Raw genomic sequence first — 12,817 nt, forward strand, 5'->3', positions numbered from 1 at the left:
CAGAGACATTCCTCTCCCCGGGCTACTTCAAAGCGCTTCTATCGAGGTGCTGCTTCGCCATAAAAGGATTGCACTACGAGGAGAGAGAGAATCGAGGGGTGTGTCGCGACCCTCAGGATCAAAACCGGGTCGTGAACAGGCGCTCGATTTCCAGAGAACAACACCCTTTGGTGATCAGCTCCAGGTTTGACCTCTGAACTGTGGAACCCGATTGAAAATCTGGAGCAGTGCATTGTGTGGAGAAAAGAGGCTGTGGTCATTAATCACACCTACCACCTCGCGAGCGCACCCACACACACACACAGACACACACATAAGCAAAATACAGGCTGCAGAGTCAAACTGGCTGGTTATTCTAAGAATATTTAAGGGATCTTGCTCTCCAATTTAACACCTTCAAAGATCCAAATCCAGGGATGATTCCCCTCATTCAGCCCCTCTCTGGACTCCAGACACCACAGTGTGTGCTATTATTATTGACTTTATGGCCAAACACCAAGGTCAAGTGTTGTTTTCGCTATTTGTGTGTGTTTGCAGCCGCCTGGGGAGGCTGAGCTCAGATCAGAGGAGCCCAGGACTCACTGGCAGGTTCACAGAGGTGACAGTTCACACAGTGTAAAGTGCTGCAACAAGACTAGGTCACCTTGACATGTCATTTCCAAAACTGTGCATTTTCAATCTGCCTGCCGAGATGCAGTGGGATTGTAGGTCAAAGGTCAGCTCCACAGAGGCAACCTCTTTTTCAATTATAGTTTCATTATAGTCATGTTCCAAAAAAATTATAAATGTCCTCTTAGTGACTTTAAAATATTTAATCAAAGATTTAGCCCAAGAGGTTTTAATGTACATTACAAAAAAAGTTGCATTGTTTAATTTATTTTTATATTTATGGTTTTTTTTCAGCAAACACTAGTAAACATACAGACACATGGACAATTAATTTGTTCACTCAGAGCTGATACAATAAATTAATTATTCAATTAGATTTTTCTAGTGAAAAAATGCAGCTACTTTCTTATTCTATTGAAGCTTTCAGTCTTTTTATAAGCAAATAAAATCGAATTCTCCTTGGTCAGACAAAAACCTTAGTATTGGCTCATGTTTCATCTTTTTTTCTTCCAAAATCGAATTACACCTAAATTTACATTTGAGAGTAAAAATATCACATGATTATAATTCGGCCAAAATGTGTCTGAATATTATTATATAAAGATGTGTGTTTGTGTGTGTGTTGGTTTGTGTGTGTGTGTGTGTGTGTGTGTGTGTGTGTGTGTGTGTGTGTGTGTGTGTGTGTGTGTGTGTGTGTGTGTGTGTGTGTGTCTGTTTATGTTTCTACATAAATTGGTTTATAAAATAATGTAAACCAAAATACAAAAAGTGACTTTGGTATATTTTACAGTGTAAAGGTAAGGTTGTCAGTGCTGTCTGGTGGACAGACTCTGTCTGTTCTGATTATTCCTGTTACTAAAGATCATTAGTCTGATCTGTGTTTTGCTGAAGTTGACCTGGTTTATCCTTCATTTGTAAAAAGAAACAACCAAAGGAATCAACAATCCCCAAACCTCTTCTCAGAAAGTCCTCTAGATATCATAGCACCACCTGCATGAATGACCTCTTAAACTCTTTCTTACGTCCCACGATACCTGCATCACCTCTGGAGCCTCCTCAAACACACTCATTAGGAACAACACAAATGCCTTCGAGCATCATTGGAGCCTCAGGGATGTTTAAAGACCCGCTGATGCCCTCTGGAGGCCCTTAACTCTCCCTAGATCTCTACTTCAAGACCTCCAACCCCACCTGTCAACGCCTTGAGAGGCAGTGGCGGTTTGCGTAAAAGTTGTGTGTTGAATGTAACAGAGCCGGGTAACAGGGCTGAGCTGAGGCCAGGGCGACGGCAGCGGGGGGAATTGCCATGTTGTTCTCCAAGACTGAACTCTCAGCCCTTTTGTACTCGTCTCTCTCAGGAGCCAGGGCTTGAATAGCTCTGAGGTGACACCTCCATGCTGCTTTAAAAGCTAAGTAGCACAAGGGTTGAAAAAGGAACTGAGAGAAATGTTCACTTTGTTGACATCTGGGCAGAGAAAAAAACACACACCACTGCACTGAACTGTATTGTAAAGCGCTTTGAGTAGTCATCAAGACTAGAAGCGCTATATAAATACAGACCATTTACCATTTGCACACTCCACTGCTCACACTTGATGGCCACACCATGCACTTGTTCCTACTTGTTGGCCATGTGTTTGGGTTTTTTATGTGTGTGTGTGTGTGTGTGTGTGTGTGTTTGTGTGGCACAGCATGCAGGCATTTCCACAAATGCCTTTGCTATATAATTGAATTAATAGTGGCCCACTCTTGATTTCAGCTTCAAACAGCTCATTGAAAACATATTGCTTTTTCATCACGATGGGCTCATTCCAAGCCTGTGGACGGGAGAGGGGGTGTGGAGAGATGGGGGCCGCAGGGTGCTGCTGCTGCTGCTGCTGGTGGTGGGTGTTCACACTGTGTGAACTGTGCTGTAGTGATCTCAGTGGGACTTTCCTTCCCTCCCCACCGTGCAGACTGCTTGACACTCCAGGCCCCATTTGCGCTGTTTGATAATAACACTTTAATGTGACTGTGGTGGCTGTTGCCAGTGGGACCGCTGCATCTGTTATTCCCAGGGGAGACAGTAGGGAGAGGTGGTTTGGGTGGGTGGGGGTCGGCAGCAGCAGCAGCAGCAGCAGAGGAGGGAGCCAGAAACCAATGAGACGTTCTTCTAGCCTGGGCGAGAAGAACGTCTGCCAGTTTTTATTAAAACAATGTCAACATGGCTCAGATCTTACAATCCCTCCTGTAGTATGAGTTTATGTCTATGAATATGAGAAGAAGTCAAACTGATGACATGAAATCCAATGATTCCTCCAGAAAATGAAAAATCATTCCGCAATAGTCTTTTGAAAATAATAATGATCATAAATCAAGGGAGATATATTAGAACAATGTTGTGAGAGCATAAGAGGAATCAAAAGTGCTCAAATATAAATGAAATATGAAAAACATAATTTTAAACATCAGTGGTGACCATAAAAAGAGTCAGGTATTGAGTCAAAGGCCAGATCAAGAGGATACGAAATTCAAGAGGTGAAATCTCATCTTTCAAAATATCTTTCACTGAGATTCTTGAACCGATATTGTTCTTAAAAATACACAGACAGCTGTTAACGTCAACACAATTATTCTTTCATTCATATCCATCAACTTATTTCAATTGTTGAATTAGGAAAATCATTTGTAGCCGCAAAATTTCAGGGTATTATAAAATAGAAAGAAAACTTAAACATGAAATACAATTTGATAACAGATTAGAGTGTTATATAGATGCCGAAGAAGACACAACACCTCTATCATGTATCCATATAAACTGCTGCTGTTTAGACGTGCGGAATTCCCATTAAAATGATGTATGAATAGAAATCATAATAATCCCAAATGGGATTCTTTTGTCCGGGAATAATGAGATGTGTGTTAATCAAATAAGTGGAGCCATAGGTGGTGGTCCCGCTCTTCCTCTGTACGGTAACAGTCTACCTGCCGCGCTATTATCGGGGTCAAGGCGCGGTTCGCGGACAAGAGGCTTAAACGGAGACTGGAGCCTTAAATACGAAATAAAATCATCAAAGTTCAGCTCTAATCCTCCGCTGCTGCGGATAAGGCTGATGGTTAACGCGCTGCACAATAAACTCGGTTTACTCGAGCCGGGATGATAGTGTGTGCGCGCACGTGTGTGCGTGTGCGTGCGGGCGTGTGTGTGTTCACCAGCTATAATTCAACTCAGACTACACGGCGAACAGGATTTAGTTGGAAAGACGTATTTTTAATCACCGCTGCGCTGTATTAAAACACACACACATACACACATCTTTTCCTAATCAGTATAATTTTTGTGTTACAATAAAGTCATGCTGATATTTGATGTCAACAAATTAAATCTAGCTTCAGAATTCAGAAAAGAGGGTTATATTTTAGAAGAAGAAGAAGAAGAAGAAGAAGAAGAAGAAGAAGAAGAAGAAGAAGAAGAAGAGGCCGACCAATTTGTAAAGGTAAAAAAAACGGAGAGAAGACTGAGAGACTGGAAAAGTTAAACAATACATTATCGGCTTTAAGTACTATTAGTTTTCAATTAAAAAAATCTGGTAAATAAATGTATATATTATTAAATATATGTTAATCGTCTGGCCTGTTTAAATCCCTGTTAACCACATATTTAAGGTGTGAGGCGCGGAGTGTTTAAACGCTTTCAGCACCTTGGAGAGCTCCACGTCCACCCGCTACGTGGTGGCTTTTAGACAAATGAAGAGGACACGCACACAAACGCACGAACACGCAAAATCACAGATACGCACGAACACGATTGAACAACTGAAAATACAAGCTACAATACTGCCACAGAATAGTAACACACACATTTAAAGATTGCAGGATTACATTAAACAATGTGTGTGTGTGTGTGTGCGTGTGTGTGTGTGTGTGTGTGATAGATTAGACTAATTGATGCACTTTATACTCCACCAACTTTCATTTCAATATATATATATGTAAATAACACCTGCTGGTAGTGGTCTGACATCTTCAACTTATTAGAACAAATATATTTTAGACTAAATAAAGAATTCCGTCATGGATATTTGAGGTGTGTGTTTGATTAGAAGAAATTAGGATTTAAAAGTTCTCTGTTTTCTATTTTCTCACATGAACTGAAAATCTAAAAAAAATTGTGTGAAAATTTAAAAGGCTAAAGAGGATCTATTTACATTTTTGGGGGGATTCTACCTGTTTATTTGAGACACTGAAAACGTGAAGTAATGCTGCTTTTTCCTTGTGTCAAAATAAAACCATTATTTACTTCAGTTTAAAATAATACATTTGTTATACAATCACAAACCTGGATCCTGCATTAGAACATAGTTTCAGCTTTATAACCACAAAAATTAAGTTCATCCAAGAATTAAAGAATAACTCAATGACCGACTGCTGCCTTGTTGTTTTTTCTTCTTGGTTAATTTGAAGCGAGCTTAACTATAATGTTAAAGTACATTCCCACAACTTCAGTTTGTTTTCAACGACGCGCCCGGTTAGATAACCAGCCGGACAGGTCACCGGGTCCCTGCCTAACCCGCTCGAAGAGTGTGTACTCTGACAGTCCAGGCAGTCAGTAGATGTTTGGTTTGTTAGGGCGCCCCCGTGAGACCATTTTGCTGCATGTGCCGGTTAAAAATGTCTGTTCTTGGCGCCTCATTTCCTAATTATGTCTAAACAAAAACTGATAAATCTCCCATAAAAAGACATGCTGTCTGTGTCAAATCACTAATTTCGACCCGTCCTTGCTGTGTAAAAGCTGAACATCCTCAGCAATATTAAGTAGCTGCATATTACGCACATAGACGCCGGACTAAGCACACGCGGTGCAACTTTCTCTGTTAAGCTTTATATTTCTGTCGAAGTGCAGTTATAACAACAAAAACAAAAAAGTATAAATAAAGTTAAAAGTTTGGATTCTTGCTACACACACTAGACAGTTGATCCAAAGTGCCACGAGGTGAAGCCAGTCAACAGCCGCGGACAGTTGTGCGTGTGAGCGGAGTAAAGAGCGCCACTGCGAGTAAATAATCACAGGTGTGTCCTCCAGACTTTGAGCGTGAGGCAAAGTAAAAGCAGAAATGTAGACTGAGCGGGAGAATCAAACTCACCAGGCAGAGCGCGGGCGTCAGGAGGAACACGGCGCACCAGCACGTCACCCGCATCCTCCCGGCACTCAAACTTCCACTAATTTCCCACTCGGCTGGTAGTTGCAGTTTTGCCGACCATAAATCCACCCGGTGTCTGTCTCACAGCGCGGCCAAGCTCCTCAGCAACCCAGGCGAGAAGAACAGGGCAAACCCCATGCCCGCGGAACACAGACTGAGAGTTGGAGACGAGGGGGGGGCGCAGGGGACGGAGGATCAGTTGATGCTGATGTTGCTGCAGCTGGTGCTGCTGCTCCGGGTGAGGATGTACGGGTGGGGGTGGTGTCAGTGGGTTCGGAGGGAGGGGGCAACAAACAGCGGTCACTTGGGAGTTAATCCAGGTAGCAGGAGCAGCGGGGTCATAGCTGTGCGCAGGGTTCGAGTCCTGATTGTCTGGCGGCCGGCGGATGCAGCGGTCTGAGCGCTCCGATCTGAAGGGAACGGCGGAGCTTTCCTCTTTATAACGAGCGCCTGCATCACAACCTGGGAGAGTGTCGCTCCAGGGGAGGAGGGGTGGATGAGAGGGGAGGTTGGGGAGGGGGTTTAGGAAAAGACGAATAAAACGCGTGGAGATCGGTGCAGGATGCAGGGTGCGCACACTCTCGCTCTCTTTCTCCCCCCCTTTTCTCTTCTGGTGGAGAAAAAAAAGGCTGCTGCCGGAGAATGAATGAGCTCCTCTATTCAAACAAGCTCAAACTAAACCTGAACAAACAGCGGCTGCTGCTCACTGGGGCCATTCCAATATGTGACTACTCATCACCACTGTCAGGATCTATAATGTTAAGGACATACGTAACTTGTTCATCCAACAATGCACCTCATGAATATATACAAACACAGTTTCTCTGTATGCCTAACACTGCAAAACACACACATCTTATCCAGTCACTAATCTATATTGAGAAACCCCTCATTTCTGTGGAACAAGACAATTCATATAGTAAATCTCAAGCCCTGGTCAATAGAGCTGAAGTTTGTAAAAGTGTTGGTGTGATGATACAATAAAGTACAAGAAAGACTTCTGCACTGACATTTAGCATTTTAAATTTAGAAGAAAAAAAATCTTGAACTAATTTGACTTGCACTGAGGGTCTTTAGGTCATAATCCATAAAAAGGGCATCGTATCAAACCCAGTTTATTGCAGCTTGTGGCTGCATGCTGCTACATCCATTCAAAGTATACTAACGGTTATTCTATATTTAGTTATCAAACGGCCTCCCTTTCCCAAACGGGGCTCACATGACTGGACACATGCATTTAGAGTACAACATGTACGAGTACAGTTACAGGCCGTGTCATGTGTCAGGTTATTTGCAAGAGCAGTGGATTTATGCTTTTTCTTGTTGTAACAGCTGTTGATACAGAAGACTTCAGAAGTTCATCAGTCAGTAGGAACAGATTCAGAAGTTGCTCATCTTCCTCGTCTGGTTCTCTGACAGTTTGACACTTTTCAAACTGAACTCTTCATGAGAAGCTTGGAGCACACAACCCCTGGTTTCTGTTAAATCATCCAGAGCTGAAATCTCGAGGATTGCATTGTGTTACTTTGCAGCTGAACTATTCGATTATTCACGTGTTTTGAGAGAATCAGACTTAACCTAATCAGACAGAGGGCTTAATGGACAGGGCTGTTTTAACCTTTCAGGGATGTCAGGGGCAAAAGTAATCTCCTGCTGATTCTCCCCATGTGCGACTGCATTATGTTGCCCTCAAATCTGATGAGAATGTGTTGGTAATGTACGTATTTGACAAGTTACATCAGTAAAATCTTATTAGTCAGTGTGTTTGTTGTTTGATCTTGCAGCACATAATCCACTAGTTGGCAGTTTGTGTATGAGACACATTCATTAGACAGCAGAAGTGAATGCACTGTATCAAGTCAGTTTATGGATGTGTTATATTTTCAGAATGCTATAGACTAACTTCATTGGATTTATTTGGACTTTTCTTTTCTTTTATGTGTGTCTACCCATAAACTTGAATTACGTCTGTCTTGTAATCTCATAAAATGGATTGTCCAAATGCATTATGATACAGAAATGAGATTATTGTTGTGACTGCAGCATTATTTGAAGTATTTTATGGTTGAGTTTACACTCTCACAGCACTTGGTTCGATCCTGGTCTGGTTAATGTCCACAATTACTTAAGATACTCTGTGTTTATTTATATTACCCCACCATGTTTCCCAAACCTTACCCAAACTGCTTGTGTTACCTGAACCAGATGGGGCCCTGGATGTTGACCACCTAGTGCATCTATATCCATCCATTTATTATTATTTATTGTGGTTATATTTAAATAAAATATTTGTTTCTTTCATGTGCAGTGTCTGATTGGCTCTGCATTATGGATTTGCCACCTTTAGGTCTTTATTTGTTTAATTAATCAAATGACCACAAAATATTTGCAACACAGTCCCCTAAGAGTTTGGGGCCCCTGGACAGTTGCCCGCTTTGCTTGATTAGTGATCCAGCCACGCCGTGTCAAGTCATTGTCTATACAAGTTTATCTCAGTGCTCTTTTTTCATTTGTTTGCAATTATGCTCAAAAGACCTGTGGAGTTCCATGGCAAAGTCCTCATTCACATCCACCTCATGAAACTCTTCTTTCCATCAGAGAGACTTGACTCTAGACTCTATTTGTTAATTTAGCTGGCCTCTCATTTTGAAGTGGATTTCCCAGACCTGGACCCAACATTTCAGTCCTGAACAACCTGATCACAGGAAAATACATTGTTATTTGAGAAAAACGTTGTTTCAAAAAAGTAACCACTGACTCGACTTTACCTTTTGTCCCATTCAGGCGTTGGTGACTTGTGACATTTTTGGAGTGTCATCTAGTAGCCGGCTCCTGGCCAAAGATTTTCTCATCTTTAATGTTGTTATACATTCATGTATTTAGTTTGAACACTTAGACTGGCCCAAAAGCGAGTCTTGCTAGCTGTACCTGCTGTCAGACCAGCAGGTACAGCGGTCTGGATATCTTCTCAGACTCTGTGTTCTACCGTCGTCCCATTCCTTATAAACTTGTGGATCTTGATGGTGGATCATGATCGTAGTGGTGGCTGATCATGGACTATGATTACAACAAACACTGCTTGATATTTCAACTGTCATCACTACTACCTTCATCTCCATCAGACATATTCTAATGTATAAATAAACATTGACACCCCTTTCCGTTATGCTCATAATGTTTTCTTCTAATACAACATTATAATCAATGTTGTATAAATATTGTAATCACACCTACCGAGTGTGGGCATTTTCGGAAAGTGAGGAAATTTTGGTCGGTCATCACTTTTTGAATGGGCTGTTTGAGGGTTAAGACCTGGTTTTAGGCCTATAGTTAGAATTAGGTTTAGGTTAGGGTTAGGGTCAGGGTTAGTGTTAGGGTTAAGCATTTTGTTTGGATGGTTAAGCTTTGAGTAAGGGGCTATAATGGTGGTATTATGTCAGTGAGGGTCTTCACTAAGATAGAAGTACAAATGTGTGTGCGTGTGTGTGTGTGTGTGTGTGTGTGTGTGTGTGTGTGTGTGTGTGTCTGCTCTCGGTGCCAGCAGAGGTAGGACAGGGTGACCAAGGCCTGCTCAGATGCTGAGTGCGTGTTTCTGGGCTGGAGATAGATAGGGCTCTTTTTGTCAGGGAACAGAAGGGGCAGGGAGGTGAGCAGAAAAGAAAAGACGAGAAGGGCCATGCTTTAATAAATCCCCAGCAGTCTCATTGCTACAACATTGCAGTGTTCTGGCATTGTCGCCATAACTCAGCCAGCAGGGCTGATGGGATCCTGCTCTGAATGGCCCAGATAGCCTTCACGGGCCCAGCATGGCATGCAGCACCAGAGCAGGTGAAGATAAATCACAGGGGGTCGGCCGACTTGCATTGTGGCTGCAATAAAACACAGTCTCTTCTACGGTAAGCTAAAGGGCCAATAATTCACGATTAGCTCAGCATTCTTCCTTCTTTTTTTTAAGATTCCAGGAGGAACAGTTTTCAGAAGTTGAACTGGGAGTCAGGAAGTGCTGCAGAGACCAGCAAGGTCAGGGCTTGGAGCAATCCAGGTCAGTATTCACTGTGCTTATGTTTATGTATGACAATTAATATCTCACGATTTATATCCAGTGGAGATGTTCAGTGTCAGAGGAGGAAGTAGAGATGCCTTTATGTAGAGAAGGAGTATGTAAGGTTGGGGGGGATAACTTGAGTATAGCATATTGAACTTTAATGTAGGAGACAAGGTTCATGTTTTGTCACAGACCTTGCTGCCTATAGATGCACTGTATGAATGTGTGTGTGTGAAAAAGTGAATAGCAAAAACCTGCACTGCAAATCCCTTTGATTGGTCCTCAAGAGAAGCTTTATATAAAATACAGACCCTTCACCAGACCATCCTCAACGAGAGTAATCTGGAACTTTGCTGATCTGTTGACATGGTGGCCACATTAAACCTGTTACCATAACTTCACCTAACCAAGCATGAAACCTAACCTAAGTCTGGAATCGGTTACTATGACCACATGTTTGACAAGGAAAGACTTTTCAACAGAATAATCCAGTCACTTATGATCAGTTTGTTTTTTGTGGCTCAGGAGGTCCAGCAGGTCAGCAGCTCGATTACGGTCTTTCTAATTCCATTTGTCTTTCCCATTCCATTTGTCTTTCCCATTCCATTTGTCCTTGATATTTGATAATAGAACTATAGTAGAATAGAAGTGCTGCACATAAATGCACTATGAATATGAGCGAATGTTTGAGTGGCAAAAAAGTTATGTGAACATGGCCATCAAGATGAGAAAAGTGCCATATAAATACTGCCCTGTAAGTCAGAATTGCCTTATGTATGTTTAACACCCAGTGCTAATGCTTTTTTTACATAAAAATATTCTATTCAATGTATTCACATGCAGCTTTAAGTGATTTTAAAACCAAATCACCAAAAAAACACAGGAATAATAAGGGACATTTAAAGACTATTCAAAGAATACTTTATCCTTGACTTCTGGTCAGAATGGGACTAATGTAAGTGGAGGGCACCCCATTTAATATTAATACTTATTACTGTTATTTAACCAGCACTATGTTAAAAGCAAAGTGTCTCCTATGGTTACTCAGGCAGAGGCCAACAATGATGTGCAGTACAAACTCCAATATCCACAGAGAATTAAAAAGCTTTCGCATCAAAACAATGTAAAATATTAATATGACCAAAATAGCTAAAAGCTTTTTTTATTTTTTTTTATTTTATTAGTCAGTTAGGTTCATGCAGCAAGCAGATGAGGTGACCGAAATGTATTAAGTTTACCAGTACTTTTCCACTCGTGCTTTATCTTTTTCCTTCATTTCTCAGTCTGACAGTGTTTGGTCCACTTCTCCTTGGTACATTTCTGCCTTGTTTTGTTCTATCCAATCTCTAGTGATTGATGTACAGGGTCCATCCCAGTAATTTCATTTTCAGTCAACATAGAAGTGAGGAGCAGTTGCTGGGAGCAGTTAACGCCCTTCATGAAAGTTGAAGAAATATATTGAAAGTGTAGTTATCTGTTTCTGTCAGCTTCCAGTCACTTCTATTGCTGTGTCCATCTCCTCCTGTTTTTCATTGATGTAACTGTATACATTGCTCGGTATTAAGATTAAATATCAAGTTTTCATTTGACAACAAAGCACAGATTGTTTGTTTCTTTGTCAGAAAACCGAAGTCAGGGAGCAAAACATCATAATAGTGAAAATAGACCAAACTGGGAACTTGAGCCATTATTCAAAGGTCTTCGTTGAACATTTCATTATCATCTGGGTATTAAGATGTTAGTTTTGCTAAATGCATCATTTAGCTTTGCAGCATTGAACAGCATTGGATACAAATTAATTAAATAATGTTTTAAACCCCCCCATGTGTACCATCATGCTATAGTTATAGAGAAGACAGAGGAGGCTCATATAACGAACACTGTGATGGGCTGAAAGCACAAAGTCACATGACTTCACCATTTCAGCAAGAATGTCTGGTTTTAGATAAAGTTCAGCTATTGTAGTACAAACAGGTGCATATGTCAATCGAACAATCAAACCTTTATTTTCTGACAAGAACAATGATACTGGAAATGTTTGAGAGCCCCTTGATTATGATTGATAACATTTTGAATGATTGCTGCAAATAATTATGATGTAGTCTATGTTAATAGCAACTACGATAAAATTAAGGATAGAAATGGTAAGTTATAGGGTTCCGGTTTAGCAAACTTATAGTGTCAGTGTTGGACTAGTTATTGTCACAGTTAGGGGTTTGGGTTATAAACAAAAGTAACATCGCATGGAACAGCTGCTGGATTGTGACACAAAGGACAAACTACTTCCGAGAGTGGCACTGAACATTGTCAATGGACATAAATTGTCAGCTGTGAAGGCATCCAGTATGAACATAACTCCAAGGGTAACTGGGCTTGTGTGGATTTTGTTTGGCTTCATGCAGTGGATAGTGAGACCTTATTGAAATGTGTTAAAACTCAAAACTCATACCAAACGTTTCTTACTTAACTGACAAAACAAAACCTCACAAGACTTGTTGGTTAAGGAGAGGGAACAAAGTGAAAGCTCTCATCTGAGGGCAGCCTGGCCTTGCCTGTGTCATTGGGTAAGTGTGGGCATCAGTAAAGCACCGAGAGTTAGAACGGAGCTGCTGATTTGTGTCAGTGTCACAGAGTGAAAACCATTCACGAGAGGGATGTGAACACAGCTGGGACTTTGCTGCCATTACAAAGATGGGATAAAAAGAATGTTCCGTGGTTCTCAATCTAACACCTGGTCTCCTTCCTCCTCTCAGCAGATTGTCCCTCATTGATAGAGTATAATCAGGAGGTCGAGTTGCTAATTTTCCGAGCACACCTTTTGGTGCCCATTCAGTGCCGAGGGAGGAAATTACAGAGTAGCCTCTTCCTAATAGCTTACCATTGAGCTGCAAAGAGGAGGGGCAAGAGATAAAGGCAGGAGAGAGGAAGAGGATGATTGCTCAGCTGAGTGACGGTGGCGTCCAGTGGCATGAATACGTTTGGC

The 12,817-nt window shown here is 41.5% G+C and overlaps 1 protein-coding gene across 1 annotated transcript in view; it reads right to left on the bottom strand.

Annotated features, from left to right (window-relative positions):
- The window catches only part of nxph1 (neurexophilin 1), a 47,077-nt gene extending 41,291 nt beyond the window's left edge, over positions 1-5,786 (bottom strand). The window contains exon 1 of the mRNA XM_053447091.1: positions 5,733-5,786. Coding sequence (XP_053303066.1) covers positions 5,733-5,786 — 54 coding nt within the window. The remainder of the gene's footprint in view (positions 1-5,732) is intronic.
- Between the last annotated feature and the right edge of the window lie 7,031 nt (positions 5,787-12,817).

This window comes from Pleuronectes platessa, chromosome 18 (assembly GCF_947347685.1).
Source record: "Pleuronectes platessa chromosome 18, fPlePla1.1, whole genome shotgun sequence".
NCBI lineage: Eukaryota > Metazoa > Chordata > Actinopteri > Pleuronectiformes > Pleuronectidae > Pleuronectes > Pleuronectes platessa.